We start from the raw sequence: 16975 nt of genomic DNA, 5'->3' as shown, positions 1-16975 counted from the left end.
GGTTCACACCTGTGATCCTAGCACTTTGGGAGGCCGAGGCAGGCAGATCACCTGAGGTCAGGAGTTCGAGACCAGCCTGACCAACAGAGAAACCCCGTCTCTACTAAAAATACAAAATTAGCTGGGCATGGTGGCGCATGCCTGTAATCCCAGCTACTTGGGAAGCCGAGGTGGGAGAATCGCTTGAACCCGGGAGAAGGAGGTTGCAGTGAGCCGAGATCGCGCCATTGCACTCCAGCTTGGGCAACAAGAGTGAAACTCCATCTCAAAAAAAAAGAAAAAGAAAATGTAGACTTTGAGAAGCTGTATAGCCAAATAAAATGTGGGAGAGTTTCACTTTTAAATTATGGGAGTGAATACTGGTGGTCAATTAGCAGTCTCTACACAACAGCTTAATTTCAAGGATTATATGCTACCCAGATTTCTATTATTTACTTCATTAGAATGCATTTTTGAAACATTTTAAATTACAGTGAAATGTGAAACTAAAAAGGAACCCCATTCATACTAAAAAAAATACGGTTAAATGTTTATGAATAAAAGGCAATAAAAATAAATTTAAATGCCTTTGAGACTCCAGCTACTACCAAATATTACCTGAGAACGAGGTTTAAAATTAAACATATTTTTCTCCATGACAAGGCATAGGGTTGTACAAAACAACAAAATGTGGAAAAGTAAGAGGTATCAATAAACTTTGTCTATTTCAAGGTCTGTAAGAAATTAAAAGGGTATGTGTTAGAGGCCATGCTCATGTTCCAAGAGTCTCCGATAATTATGTTCTAGCATGGAGCTTTTTACTACCAAAAGTAGAGGCCCCTGTTTATAATATTCTCCTAAATTGAGATGCCAAGTGTTGAGACTACAAGTCCTACATGGTGTCATCCCTTATGTGAATATGTGTCGGGCAGTTCCATACCTAACACTGCAATATCTTGACTGTTGACTTTTTTCCCCAAGCCTATCAAGCTTCTACTGACTGCTTAATGTTGAACAATATTTTTCCCCTTTGTCTCTCAGTACCTGTGCTAGAAAGAGACTTTCCTATTTTTTTTTTTTTTTTTTTTTTTGAGATGGAGTCTCGCTCTCTTGCCCAGGCTGGAGCACAGTGACGCAATCTTGGCTCACTGCAAGCTCCGCCTCCCGGGCTCACACCATTTCCCTGCCTCAGCCTCCTGAGTAGCTGAGACTACAGGCGTGTGCCACCAAGCCTGGCTAATTTTTTGTATTTTTAGTAGAGACAGGGTTTCACTGTGTTAGCCAGGATGGTCTCGATCTCCTGACCTTGTGATCCACCTGCCTCGGCCTCCCAAAGAGACTTTCCTATTCTTCTAACAGGCTGCTATTCAAGAATATCCCTATTCCTAGACACTGTTCCACCTGATCCCCTTAGCAGGGCTTTAGTCTTTAAAGATAGCTCCTGATTGAAAACTGCATCTTGTTAATATGGTTATTAAAAAGTGCTTATCACTTTTAACAAGAGTTTATATTGAGCCCTTACTATATGCCAGGTGGTCTAAGTGCACAGTACACAGCATTGTTTACTCCTCTCAACAACTTAATCAAGTAGGTATGATTATTATCCCCATTTTACAGATGAAGAAACTGAGATACACAGGTTAAATTCTCTAAGGAAACTATAGGCTGGGCAGGGTGGCTCACACCTGTAATCCCAGCACTTCAGGAGGGTGAGGTGGGTGGATTGCTTGAGCTCAGGAGTTTGAGACCAGCCTGGCAACATGGCAAAACCCTATCTCTACAAAAAATACAAAAAAAAAAAAAAACTTAGCTAGATGTGGGGGTGTGTGTCTGTAGTCCCAGCTACTTCGGAGGCTGAGGTGGGAGGATGGCTTGAGCTCAGGAGGCAGAGGTTGCAGTGAACCAGTGCATTCCAGCCTAGACGACACAGCCAGACCCTGTCTCAATTTAAAAAAAGAAAAAAAACTGAGAAGTGACAGAACTGGAATTCAAACAGGGGTCTCACCCCACATTTAACAATGTTGTAAGAAGTGAAATGTTCCGCCCTGGAAAATACCATTAGAAAAGGGAAAATACAAAGACTCCTTCATTTGGTGTTCACAATAACCTTTATTAGTTTACCAGTCATCTTACTTAATCTTTTCATTTTCCAGTCTCAGAAATATATGAAAAATTTTGATCCATTTTGAACTTAATGAATATTAACAAGTTTTAAATGGAAAATGTGTTTACCATTCATATTAAGAAACTCATTTTCATTGTTTTAAAAGTTTGTATATTTTCACATACAAATGGAAAAACACATTTAATCATTAAGACAATGGTTAAAGAGTGGGCTTTTCCAATTAATGAGTTTAGCTGCCATGTATATCATACATGAATGACCAATTTTCAAAGAATTTCAAATAAGAGTACCATAGACTACAAAAAATACATAAAACTACACTATTATAAATCTATCAGCTTTTGTCAGAAGACACTTAGGAATCTTCCTAAGTTTTAAAGCAGAAGTTTCCAAATGCCCATCTCACTTTAAGGCCCTATGAGGATGTGTGGTAAAATGAGAAAAATAAGATGAAATACACAGACTTGTTGAAATATACATGCTTGTTATTAAGTTTGCTAACATTTTTCTTCCTGAAATTATGGCTTTTCTATTTTCTAATATCCTCCATTCCTTGCTCATATCCCATTAAGACATATTTCCCAGTTAATTTCAAACTATCGATTAATTTGTATAAAGTAAATTTTTTTTTTTTTTTTTTTTTTTTTGAGATGGAGTCTCGCTCTGTAGCCCAGGCTGGAGTGCAGTGGCGCGATCTCGGCTCACAGCCAGCTCCGCCTCCCGGGTTCACGCCATTCTCCTGCCTCAGCCTCCCGAGTAGCTGGGACTACAGGTGCCCGCCACCACGCCCAGCTAATTTTTTTTGTATTTTTAGTAGAGACGGGGTTTCACCGTGTTAGCCAGGATGGTCTCGATCTCCTGACCTCGTGATCTGCCCACCTTGGCCTCCCAAAGTGCTGGGATTACAGGTGTGAGCCACCGCGCCCGGCCTAAAGTAAATATTCTTAATAGTTAAAAAACCAAACATCCCAAAGAAACAAAGCCACTAGGTATTATTGATTTCCTTTGTAATAACTGGCTATTAGAGTCTGGAATCTGGAGGAACTTCTACTTCTGGTGTGGTGGGCTACATGGGAAACTTTCTTGGTGAACAAGGAAGATCCTGGCTGGGACACATTAAAGTACTGCTGGTCTCATAGAAGTGGGGAGAGGGGACCCCAAATCAATCAAAACCAGTGATCTGGGAAACTGCAGGGAGAAGAGAGGGGGTTTGAGTGCCCTGAGGGTGGATGCCCATAATGGCCTAGCTGTCAGGACATTGAGCACTGGGCCACTAAGTAGAGTTGGCAAAAGCTGTTCATGATTTCCCATTCTTACACACAACCTTCAAGGGAGGACTGAAGTGGTTCCAGAATGGTGGTACTCCCACACTGCCAGTAGAGGCAGAAGCAAGTCCTCTGTGGAGTTAATCCTAGACAGGTGTGCTCCAGTAGCCACTACACCTTTCAAAATACACTAATTATGGATAACCCAATGTTTCTCAGAATTTGCTTAGGGCCTTGCCCAATGACCTCCCCAGAAAAGGCTCTTGTAAATTCTCAGAGGAACTGAAGCCAGTCTTATGACCTAGTGCCTCTTTTCAGGTTATCGTCACCTAGCACACCTCACCAAATAGTGGTACTATTGCCTTTTGTGTATACAGCTAGGTTTCTGCATGTTACCCTTTTTAATATTTAATAAAATAATTTCCTTAAAAATTGTATCAAGTAAGAATACAAAGGTTTAATATCAGAAAAATCAATGTCATCTACCGTATTACTAAAGGTGAGAAACTAAAAACCATCTAGACAAATGAATATTTCTTTTATATTTTATTTCTTTGAGACAGGGTCTCGTTCTGTCATCCAGGCTGAAGTGCAGTGGTGTGATCACGGTTCACTGCATCCTCAACTTCCTGGGCTCAAGCAATCCTCTCCTCAGCCTCCCAAGTAGCTGGGACTACAGGCGCGTGCCACACAGGTATGTGCCACCATGCCTGGTTAATTTTATTTTTTTTGTAGAGATGGGGTTTCACCACATTGCCCAGGCGGGTCTAGAACTCCTGAGCTGAAATTATCTGCTTGCCTTGGCCTCCCAAAGTTCTGGGATTACATGTGTGAGCCATTGCACCTGGCCCCGCTAATGCAGATTTAAATTAGCTATAAAAGAGAAAAGCTTTTGGCCGGGCACGGTGGCTCATGCCTGTAATCCCAGCACTTTGAAAGGCCGAGGTGGATGGATCACAAGGTCAGGAGATTGAGACCATCCTGGCTAACACCGTGAAACTGTCTCTACTAAAAAATACAAAAAATTAGCCAGATGTAGTGGTGGGCGCCTGTAGTCCCAGCTACTCGGGAGGCTGAGGCAGGAGAATGGCATGAACCCGGGAGGCGGAGCTTGTAGTGAGCCAAGATTGTGCCACTGCACTCCAGCCTGGGTGACAGTGCGAGACTCATCTCAAAAACAAAAAAGAGAGAGAGAGAGAGAGAGAAAAAAAAAAGAAAAGCTTTCGATAAAGACTGGCATAAAACTCACAGCAAACATCACGAGTTAATACAGCAACTTTAGAATCTAAAGCAGAAATAAGATAAAAAAAACCTGCTACCAGTTAGTGTTAAATATAGACTGACAACTTGGCCAAATCAACAAAAGAGAAGTATAAGGACTGTGAGGGAAGGACATGCCAGGTGCAATGGCTCATACCTGTAATCTCAGCACTTTGGGAGGCTGAGGTGGGAAGATCATTTGAGGTCAGGAGTTCGAGACCAGCCTGGCCAACATGGTGAAACCCCCATCTCAACTAAAAAAATACAAAACTTAGCCAAACATGGTGGCGCTCGCCTGTAGTCCCAGCTACTTGGGGGGCTGAAGCAGGAGAATCGCTTGAACCTGTGAGGCAGAGGTTGCAGTGAGCCAAGATCATGCCACTGCACCCCATCCTGGGAGACAGAGCGAGATTCTGTCTCAAAAAAATAAAAAAGACAATGTTGTACTGGGAAAGAAACTGACACATACCAACAAAACAGAGAGCCCCAGTTTCATGCTTATAGAACTTGGAATGTAATGAAATGAGATGATACGGATTATGTAGTAGATGGTGTTAGAAAAACTGACTGCAATCCTACTTGGCATGTTCTGCAGACATTCACTCGGAAAACCCAAAAGAATATAACTTGGCACCAAGGTCACTTAGGTTGGCAGAAAGATATAGCACACTAAACAACTGGCATGTAGAGGAGGCATCCTCCTTAGGTAAGCCTCATGTGTGATAGGGAGCACTATCTTGTAAAAAACCCTCAAGGTTAGGTTCCAGGTCCCTACAACTAGGAACAAGCTTGGTTACCGGTTTCATATCCTACTCAGATGAATCAACATTTGTGTTTTGTCTTTTTACAGTTAAAACAAACAAAAAAGGCTGCCTGGTAAAGAGTTGACTTTCCATATTTATCTTAACTTTGTAGGTTACCAAGGAAACAGTGCTAAACAGAAAGTAAACCCAATATCATTTTTCCCCAGAGCAAGAGAAGGGGTTTTGTTAACCTTTTCCTTTTAATGACTAGATGGAGAAAAAGTTGAATTCATACCTCATACTATATCCAAAAATTAATTCCAATTAAATTTAAGACCTAAATGTAAATGGTAAAACTATAAAACTGATAGAAGAACAAGACCTATGGCTGGGTGCGGTGGCTCACACCTGTAATCCCAGCACTTTGGGAGGCCAAGGTGGGCAGATCATCTGAGGTCAGGAGTTCAAGACCAGTCTGGCCAACATGGCGAAATCCTGTCTCTACTAAAAATACACAAAAATTTAGCTGGGTGTGGTGGCATATGCCTGTAGTTCCAGCTACTCAGGAGGCTGAGGCAGGAGAATTGCTTGAACCCGGGAGGTGGAGGTTACAGTGAGCCAAGATTGTGCCATTGCACTCCAGCCTGGGCAACAAGAGGGAAACTCCATCTCAAAAACAAAACAAAACAAAATAAAGACATAAAAAACATAAACCACTGGGGGGGATTTCTATTATATGAAAAACAACAAAGACAAGAATGAACAAATGGCAAGTTATTTCCAACATCTGAACTTGACAAGAAAATAGTATCTACATATAAAGAATTTCTTGGCTGGGAGCAGTGGCTCACACCTGTAATCCCACCACTTTGGGGGCACAGAGGCAGGCAGATCTCTTGAGCTCACGAGTTTGAGACCAGCTTAGGCAACATGGAGAAATCCCATCTCTACAAAAAAACACAAAAATTAGCCAAGTGTGGTGGTACGTGCCTTTAGTCCCAGCTACTTGGGAGGCTGAGGTGGGAGGATGGTTTGAACTCAGGAGGTACAGGTTGCAGTGAGGTGAGATCACACCACTGCACTCCAGCCTGGGTGAGAGAGCCAGACCTTGTCTCAAAAAAAAAAAAATTATATATATATATATATATATATATATATATACACACACACACACACACACATACACATATGTGTATATATATACACACATGTACACACTGTATATACTATACTGTAATCAGCAAGAAAGAAAAACTTAATAGAAAAGAGACAAATTATAAGTACAGACCATCCACAGAATGGAAAATCGGAATGACTAAAAAGCAAATACTCACCTTCATCAGTAATCAGGTAATGCAGATTAAGAAAAAATACAATTTTATACACGTCAGATAGCAAAAATCAGAAAATATCAAGTGCTACTGAAAATGAAGAGAAAATGAAACCCTCAGGTCTTGCTTATGGAAAGGAAAACTGGGACAACCATTACTGAGAACGATCCAGCAAGAATTAAATATGCATATACTTCAAACCCCAGCCTTTCTACTCTAGGACATATATAGCAAAGAAATGAAAGGGCAGGTTTCCTGAAAGGGCATTCTTCCTTCATAGGAAGACATGTACAAGCTTGCAGAAGTGGAAATGGCTGGGAAAAATGTAAGTATTTGTGACTAGAGGAAAAGACAAGCTTTGGTATATGAATACAATAGAATAATATGCACTGGTCAAAAGCACATTATAGGCCAGGCGTGGTGGCTCACGCTTGTAATCGCAGCACTTTGGGAGGCCGAGACAGGCGGATCACAAGGTCAGGAGATTGAGGCCATCCTGGCTAACACAGTGAAACCCAGTCTCTACTAAAAATACAAAAAATTAGCTGGGCGTGCTGGTGGGCACCTGTAGTCCCAGCTACTCGGGAGGCTGAGGCAGGAGAATGGCGTGAACCCGGGAGGCGGAGCTTGCAGTGAGTTGAGATCACGTCACCGCACTCCAGCCTGGGCGACAGAGTGAGACGCTGTCTCAAAAAAAAAAAAAAAAAAGCACATTATATAAGTAATATGGATAGGTCTTAAAAACCTAATATTTTATGAAAGTTAGGAGAATAAAATTTATGCCACAATATCATTTATGTAAAAAATTTAAACATATAAATATTATATGGTTTTCAAGAAACTATATCCAAAACATGAGAGATGGCTTGGAAGGACAAATATTAAATAGGGAGCGTAGAGTATGAAATTGCAGGAGGGAGATGAATAAAAACTCTTAAGGTAAAACAGAACACAAGCACAGTTCTATTTTTTGAGATGGAGTTTTGCTCATCACCCAGGCTGGAGTGCAATGGCACGATCTTGGCTCACTGCAAACTCTGCCTCCCAGGTTAAGTGATTCTCCTGTCTCAGCCTCCAGAGTAGCTGAGATTACAGGCACTCGCCACTATGCCTGGCTAATTTTTGTATTTTTAGGAGAGATGGGGTTTCACCATGTTGGCCAGGCTGGTCTTGAACTTCTGACCTCAGGTGATCCGCTCACCACAGCCTCCCAAAGTGCTGGGATTACAGGGTGAGCCAACACACCCACCTCTCTCTCTCTCTATATATATATATATAAATTTTTTTTTTTTGGAGATAGAGTCTCGCTGTGTTGCTCAAGCTGGAGTGCAGTGCTACAATCTTGGCTCCCAGGTTTAAGCAATTCTCCTGCCTCAGCCTCCCGAGTAGCTGGGACTAGAGGTGTGTGCCACCATGCCTGGCTAATTTTTTATATTTTTAGTAGAGACAGCGTTCCACCGTGTTGCCCAGGCTGGTCTCGAACTCCTGATCTCAGGTGATCCACCCACCTCGGCCTCCCAAAGTGCTAGGATTACAAGCGTGAGCCACCGCACCCGGCCCCTGTATTTTTTAAAAAGCATTTTCAGGCCCAGCGCGGTGGTTCGTGACGGTAATCCCAGCACTTGGGGAGGCTGAGGCGGGCAGATCACCTGAGGTCAGAAGTTCAAGACCAGACTGGCCAATGTGGTGAAACCCCGACTCTACTAAAAATACAAAAATTAGCTGGGCATGGTGGCAGGTGTCTGTAATCCCAGCTACTGGGTAAGCTGAAGCAGGAGAATCACTTGAACCCAGGAGTTGGGGGTTGCAGTGAGCCGAGATCTTGCCACTGCACTCCAGCCTGGGTGATAAGAGCAAAACCCTGTCTCAAAAAAAAAAATTAAAATTAACGTAAAAAAAAAAGCACTTTCATGTGAGGCAGGTGTAGCAGCTATGTCTATTGTTATAAATTAGGAAACTGAAAAATAAATAATGGGACTTAAATCTTACAGTAAGCAGTGATGTCTAAACTAGAATCTAGATCCCCCAAAATCTAGGGATGAAGTCTTTTTATTTAACACACCTGTAGGTAATTCTATATAAATGTATTTTTTGTTTGTTTGTTTGTTTTTTTCTTTTTAGATGGAGTCTTGCTCTGTCGCACAGACTGGAGTGCAGTGGCGCCATCTCAGCTCACTGCAATCTCTGCCTCCCGGGTTCAAGCAATTTTCCTGCCTCAGCCTCCTGAGTAGCTGGGACTACAGGCACCCACAGCCACATCTGGCTAATTTTTGTATTTTTAGCAGAGACGGGGTTTCTTCATATTGGCCAGGCTGGTCTCGAACTCCTGACCTTGTGATCCACCCACCTTGGCCTCCCAAAGTGCTGGGATTATAGGTGTGAGCTACCACGCCTGGCCTATTTTTCTTTAAATCACAAAGAAATAGAACAGATAGGTTTGCAGTAGGTAATATATACAATAATGTTACAGAGAGACCTCATATTAATTCTAATCCTGCAAAAGCATTAACAATTTATCTTAAAAAAAAGTCAATCAAGTTTAACATATTTTTATTTCTCCAGTGAAAGTAACTTCACAACCTACTAAAAATAAAAATTTAACTGCACTCAGTTTCTGTTCATTTTTCTATTAAAGAAAGGACAAGATAAAGGATAGCTGTGTTCAAGTAAATGTGTAATTATGACACACAGACAGAATCAAGTACGTACATAAAATGTTAAAACATGAAAATGTATCGTTCTCTTACCATTTCCTTTCTGAACTCATAAAATATAATCAGAAAAATTAAAAGAAACATGTTTTATTATTGTAAACTTGTATTTTATTTAGTTAAAAATGTTTTGGTGTGTTAGTAATTTCTGTAAAGTAGCACTCCTTAAATAAGTTCCTAAAATTAATATGGGAGCCTTGAACATTTAATCTCAGCTAAAAAAATTATTCTAAAACTGTCATGATAAAAAAGGTCACAAAATTTCTCTTTATTCTAGTCCTGAATTCCTTCTCCAGAATTTTAATACAAAAGGAATTTTCAGGCACACAGTCACCAGATAATGCATACTGTAATTTAGCAGACTTAACCAAACAATAAACACCCTTACAAAAGTGTCACTGTTTTATCACTTTGTGCTGTACTCATCTCCCTATACCTCTTTAATAGTGGTCACTTCTACTTTACTTCTAGCATTCAATTTAGACATCTCAACCCCAAATTTAATAATTTGTTTTGAGAACAAAATTTCTATAAATTATCTGACAAATCAAAGTAGAACCTTTAATTGTAGAACACAAATGCAAAATAATATACAAGAAATCTTATCTCTTCAACTTCAAGGCTAATACCTGGGTGTTGGAAAATTGGCCAAAGATAAATAAATTTTACTATGAAGTATTTATTTTTCTGCACTGGGTCAAGATTTCTATTTTAAATGACATGTTACTTATGATACTGTCATTTCAAAAAAGGGCTTTCCAAGAAGCCTTTAGTAAAGTTCTTCTATGCTGGGTATGTACTTGGTTCCTGTATGTTTTAATCGGAACTATTCAAGAATTACTTATTTGTTGAACATAGTCTGTTAGAAAAAAAATACTAAATTGCCGGGTGCAGTGGCTCACACCTGTAATCCCAACACTTTGGGAGGCCGAAGCAGGCTCATCACGAGGTCAGGAGATGGAGACCATCCTGGATAACATGGTGAAACCCCGTCTCTACTAAAAATACAAAAAAAATTAGCTGGGCCTGGTGGTGGGCGCCTGTAGTCCCAGCTACTCGGGAGGCTGAGGCAGGAGAATGGCGTGAACCTGGGAGGCTGAGCTTGCAGTGAGCCGAGATCGCGCCACTGGACTCCAGCCTGGGCCACAGAGCGAGACTCTGTTTCAAAAAAAAAAAAAAAAAAAGAAAAAATACTAAATCACAATTTTTATCAAACAGTTCAAAGTTTTCAACAATATGTATAAATGTATTCTTATATACCTGTATTACTGATAGTATTACTCTGTAGTATGTTCATAGCAAGTATATGAAGTTTCCAATTTTCTGGGGAAATATTCAGTGTACTGAAAGTTAACTGCATTTAAAATCATTATAAACCAAAAAACACGTCAAATAGCATTATCATATTATTATTATTATTATTTTTGTTTTGAGACAGAGTCTTGCTCTGTCCCCTAGGCTGGAGTGCAGTGGCGTGATCTCAGCTCCCTGCAACCTCTGCCTCCTGGGTTCAAGTGATTCTCTTGCCTCAGCCTTCTGAGTAGCTGGGACTACTGGTGCATGCCACTGCATCCAGCTAATTTTTGTATTTTTAGTAGAGACAGGGTTTCACCGTGTTGGCCAGGCTGGTCTCAAACTTCTGACCACAGGTGATCCGCCCGCCTTGGCCTCCCAAAGTGCTGAGATTACAGGTGTGAGGATTATCATATTCTAAATGGCAATTGAGCACTAAGACTATAAATAAGTCTCAGTAGTAAAAATTAAACCTAAAAGAAAAATGTATCCAACGTGACACATTTTCAATATTTACAGAGCATCCTAAATATGGAATTTAAAAAATTACACAAGGTAGAGGCAAAAAATCTATGAAAAGATTAAAAATTACCATTATAACTGATTATATCATTAAGTGCAAACTCAAAAGAACTCAAGTATTTGTTGTAGGAAAAGAAAGTATACCTTTCATATACTTCTGATTCACCCAGTATGAAAACTAGCCATATTTTAAAGAAATAAATAATTTTTTTTTTTTTGAGACGGAGTTTCGCTTTTGTTGCCCAGGCTGAAGTGCAATGGCGAGATCTCTGGGTCAGTGTAACCTCCGCCTCCCAGGTTCAAGTGATTCACCTGCCTCAGCCTCCGAGTAGCTGGGATTACAGGCATGTGCCACAAGACCTGGCTAATTTTGTATTTTTAGTAAAGACGGGCTTTCTCCATGTTGGTCAGGGTGGTCTCGAACTCCCAACCTCAGGTGATCCGCCCGCCTTGGCCTCCCAAAGTGCTGGGATTACAGGCGTGAGCCACCACACCTGGCTTGAAGAGATAAATAATTAAGTGATCCTTAGAAGAAATGGAACAGTTTGTAAGAAAGATAAATTTCAGACTTTTTGCTAGGAGGGAAAACTATTAGGGCTACATACTCTATCATTCTAGAACCATTTCCTTCAGAATGCTTCTGGGTGACCTTTTCAAGATAAATTTTTAAAAATACAGTAAAAGATAGTAGTGTCAGTTGTTTGTGGGTGAAAATATAAACCCAACACTGGATATAATACAGATCAGAAAATTTTATTATTGAGATTACTTAAGGTTGTAAAAAAAAAAAAAAATTTACCTTTTGCCTGTTCTCATACTGATATGTTATCACTCTATTTCTAAGGATTCCAAGTCAATTAATGTAGAACTTTTAAAAATATTAATGATCCCTACTGTACCAAACTGTCCATGCTATAGTTCATCAATCTTACTCTTCCAATAAACCTAGAGATTTAAATAAGATGAAAATGACAGTAGTCTCCATAATCTTAAAATCTAGGTGAAACAAATGTCCTTATGGTCCAATAATGTGTATAATAAAATGTAACCAGGTCACCAGATCAACATACTAGTGTGTAACTTTAATAATTTCTAGCAGCAAAACACCTGGAATAGCCAGTAACAAATGTTTTCATTGGATTGTACATTCATTTCTTTGTGAGAAATAATTTTAAAAAGTACTCTAAAGTATTGTTCAACTGCAGGCAAACATGAAAGATATCAAAGATCTTGCTTTTCTCCATCTTTCCCAGTGGAATCAGGTGCAACTGGAACCTTATTAGTTTCAACAAAAACAGATTCAAAGGCAGCTTCCTGTTCATCCAAAGAATCAGCAACCGTGGCTCCTTTAGTTAGTGTTGGGTTGGTAAAAGACTGTTGCTGCTTGGAAATTTTACTTGATTCCACCGTTTTCCTACCTTTTCTTTTACCAAGAATTTTGACATAATTCGCAGGTATGAGTCCTGTTGTTTGGCCATCAATGCTAGCCAGAAGCCAACCACGCACTTTGGGTTGTTGTTCTGATGGAAAAAAAAAGAGTCTTGTAATTACAATATACGTTAGAGGTCCAACAGAATATTAATGGTAAAATATCATATTCAGGAAAATCTGTTATGCTTACATACTAGATAACAAATAGTACATGCATATATATTCAAAATCAAATGCTGAGTAGGCTTAACAGCTCTAGGATCCATTCTTCTATTTTTATTTTATACTTACTAAATATTTCCTTCCACCTTGAAGAACATAAAGTTTATCACCAGTTGGTCCATTCATAGAGTAAGGAGATTTAGTTCTCTCAAAACGGAAAACATCAATGTCTTTCGTATTTTAAATTGGAGTCTAAAAAATGAGTATCTCATTCCTTCTCAACTGGCTAAGTTAGGAATAAGTATAGAAAAGATATACCTTTATGCACTCAGCTTTCTTAGCCTACTTTTGGCAAAAATATAAAATTCGTTTCATGCGATTGTGATAAACAATCCTGAAGATAGTAAATATTAATTTCAATCCAAGACGGGCAAAAAATTGAAGACCTCTGTTATTTCTAGCCATATGATAAATAAAGGCAATACTCTAAGCTTAAAGAAAGATTATTTAATGTACTCAATTTTCTTTTTTTTTTTTTTGAGACGGAGTCTTGCTCTGTCACCCAGGCTGGAGTGCAGTGGCGCAATCTTGGCTCACTGCAAGCTCCGCCTCCCGGGTTCACGCCATTCTCCTGCCTCAGCCTCTCCGAGTAGCTGGGACTACAGGCGCCCACCACCACGCCCGGCTAATTTTTTGTATTTTTAGTAGAGACGGGGTTTCACCGTGGTCTCGATCTCCTGACCTCGTGATCTGCCCGCCTCGGCCTCCCAAAGTGCTGGGATTACAAGCGTGAGCCACCGCGCCCGGCCTAATGTACTCAATTTTCTATGGTATTTTCCTATTTTATCTATATCTTTAAAAAGCTGCTTAACTGTTACAATTTTAGTTCAACATTATAATTTAGACACAATATAAGACTTTTTAATGTTTAATGCTCTAAATAACAGGAAAAAACAAATTTACCACGTCTATGACCGATTTTGTTCCAAATGCCCAAACACGCTTTCCTTGAGCAACGGAGGAAAGCCAAGATGCAAGCTAGTGTTGAGGCACTATTCATTGAAGAATAATGAAATATAAAATTTTTCTGAAGTGTTATGTAACTGAAAGAAACCACATGACCTCTAATTAAAATTATCTGTGTTGTTCCTGTCTCTAACAACAAATCTTTAAAAAATCATTCATTTGAAATCCAAAATAGTAAATTGCTACTTTCCCTATAAGAAAAATATGAATAGGCCCAGTGTGGTGGTACACATCTGTAATTCCAGCACTTTGGGAGGCTGAGTCGGGCAGATCACAAGGTCATGAGTTCGAGACCAGCCTGACCAACATGGTGAAAGCCTGTCTCTACTAAAAATACAAAAACTAGCTGGGTGTGGAGGCAAGTGCCTGTAGTCCCAGCTACTCAGGAGGCTGAGGCAGGAGAATCCCTTGAACCCGGGAGGCGGAGGTTGCAGTGAGCAGAGATCGTGCCACTGCACTCCAGCCTGAGCAACAGAGCGAGACTCTGTCTCAAAAAAAAAAAAAAAAAAAAAAAAGAAAGAAAAATACGAATAGAATACCTAAAAGTCTAGAGGTTTGTTTTTTATTTTTTTCTTGAGACAAGGTTACACTACGTTGCCCAGGCTGGAGTGCAGTGGTGCTATTCCACAGGTGTGATTACAGTGTAGTACAGCCTCAAACTCCTGGCCTCAAGTGATCCTCCTGCCTCAGCCCCTTGAGTAGGTGGGACTACAGGTGCACACCACTGCACCTCGCTTAAGTCTAGGTTTTTTGTAAAAGGGATGAGGCAAAGATTTAGTAATCTCATCCAAAATTTTCAATTATTTACATAGTAATGATTTGAATATTGAAGGTATTTCTTCCCTGCATAGAATGACTAAAACCAAAAAAAAAGGGTGAAGTTTCCATTAACAGATCCTTCCATGAAAAAACAGCCAGAGTTGTTAAAAGCACAAGGTCTCAAGTTAGACAAACCTAGATTCATAGTCCAGTTCTATTGCACCTTTGCTTTGTGATACTGGACAATTTACTTATTCTGAGTCTCAGTTTCTTCCAGTGTAAAACAAGGACAGGGTAATAATAGTACCACCTCACAGTATTATTCTAAGGCTTAAATGAAATATGTAAAACATAGTACCTTGTACATAGTAAGTACTCAATAAATAACGTTATTGTTATTAGTACCTTTATCAACAAAACATCATTTTTTGCAATAAACTTGAATCCCCATAAATACACATATTTAAAAAAATCCACAAAAGTCCTGATAATCATTACTCAGGAAGGGTGGAGGAAAAGGTCATTTTGCCTAGAGTCATTAAAAAGTATCAGTGACTTGGTCCAAAAATAAACCCGAGATGCGTATAAATTTCTTGCTGGGGTTCTATAATATTTCACGACAATATTTCCTAAACTACTCATGATGAAATTTCTGAGGTAAACACTACTGAATAAAGAAGCAACACCAGTCCTAGTAATCAAGGACTAACAGCAATGCTTAGATGATATTAGATAATTCCTTTGCTTTATTAGATTTGTTATGTTTAGTTACTGACATCACATTTTTGTGTGGGGATTAACAGTTTGAAATTCAAGTATTTTGGGTTTAGAAAAGCCTATATAAACAAATCCTTTCCTTATCTCAGTGAAATACTATTAGAATAACTCTGCTGGGGCATTTCTTCCTGACTCCTCCAGATTTGGAAGCTCTAAATTGACATGAAAAAGAAGTTCTAGTAACTATCTCTAAGTTAACTAACAACGAACAAGATCCTTTGTTGTAATTTTTAATACTGCATTTATGAATATCAAAATTTACAGATAATTCCAACTTATTCATAATTTATTACCTTTGAGAGCTAAGTTCAGCATATCACCAGCCCGGAAAGAAATTTCTTCTTCAGATACGGCAGCAAAATCATATTCTGCTCTGGCAACTACATGGTCATCCTCACCACTTGCCCAGTTGATGCTGTCTATAAGCCAAATTAAAATTAGGTTAATAAAATTTACAAAAGAAAAATGCAGGTATTTCAATGGCTATGGTTTGCAAACTGCATAAATTTGCCAAGAGAAAAGTCCTCCCCTCCCAAGTAAAATCTATAATGAATACTATGTTAAATCAACAATAGATCCACTAAAGATACCTATTATGAACTTTTTCCTTTCTTTAAGCTCCAACTTCCCGCTCCCTTACCATAAGCCAGGGGTTGGCAAATTTTTTCTGAAAAGGGTCAGATAGTTAGTATTTTAGACTTTGAAAGCCAAGAGGCAAAACAGGATATTGGGCAATTACTTTTATAAAAAGAGGAAACAAAATTTCCATAAATTTATTGACAAGATTAAAAATATAATAACCATGTTTCTTTTTTGTAATACAGGTCTATTTGGAAGTTACTTAGAAGAATGAAATATTTTGGGGGAAGGATATTTCACTTAATTGGAAATCAATTATAAATATTCATTTGCTAATTCTAATTTGTAATAAAATTTGAGGTACTGCATTTTTGAAAATGCCTTTTCACACAGATAGGTAACGTCAAATCCTAATATGAGTCTATGAGTATGTGGTTTTAATTGAGCATAGTTATTAGTTGGGAGAGTAGTAGGCCAGAATATAATTCTGTTAAATTCTTCTCTTGATATTTGCCTTTTACCATGTTATTATGTTGCAGATTAATCACTTCCAAATGAAGATTAAGTGGAAGCTCCTCAATTGCATAGTTAAATGGATTTTGAAATATGGAAATTTCCTTTGTGCTTGCATGGAGGTCCAAAAAACGCTCTAGCATTGTATTAATAACTTAAGCTTGGAAAATGTATCTGCTGCCAACTTGCGTGGGAATGGAGATACTGCTTGTGTTAACTTCTGACAGTCTGAGAGATACAAAGCAGTGTGACATTACCTGTGAGTCAAACTATATTAGGCGTTGTCAAAACTTTACTCCAGCATAGGTTTTGCATATAAGCACTGTTCTGCTTTGTGGTTTCAGTTTGAATTACTTAAGAATATAGGCCAGGCACCGTGGTTCACACCTGTAATCTCAGCACTTTGAGAGGCCGAGGCGGGTGGATCACCTGAGGTCGGGAGTTTGAGATCAGCCTGACCGATATGGAGAAACCCCATCACTACTAAAAATACAAAATT

The 16975-nt window shown here is 39.2% G+C and overlaps 1 protein-coding gene across 1 annotated transcript in view; it reads right to left on the bottom strand.

Annotated features, from left to right (window-relative positions):
• Positions 1–9502: 9502 nt before the first annotated feature.
• PEX13 (peroxisomal biogenesis factor 13) overlaps positions 9503–16975 on the bottom strand; it is a 32574-nt gene continuing 25101 nt past the window's right edge. The window contains exons 3-4 of the mRNA XM_003262426.4: positions 15678–15803; positions 9503–12749 (exon numbers count right to left, since the gene is read on the bottom strand). Coding sequence (XP_003262474.3) covers positions 12451–12749; positions 15678–15803 — 425 coding nt within the window. The 3' untranslated portion in view covers positions 9503–12450. The remainder of the gene's footprint in view (positions 12750–15677; positions 15804–16975) is intronic.

This window comes from Nomascus leucogenys, chromosome 14 (assembly GCF_006542625.1).
Source record: "Nomascus leucogenys isolate Asia chromosome 14, Asia_NLE_v1, whole genome shotgun sequence".
Classification (NCBI taxonomy): domain Eukaryota; kingdom Metazoa; phylum Chordata; class Mammalia; order Primates; family Hylobatidae; genus Nomascus; species Nomascus leucogenys.
The sequence above is the reverse complement of the archived record's forward strand: the minus strand, read 5'-3'. Positions and strand labels throughout refer to the sequence as shown.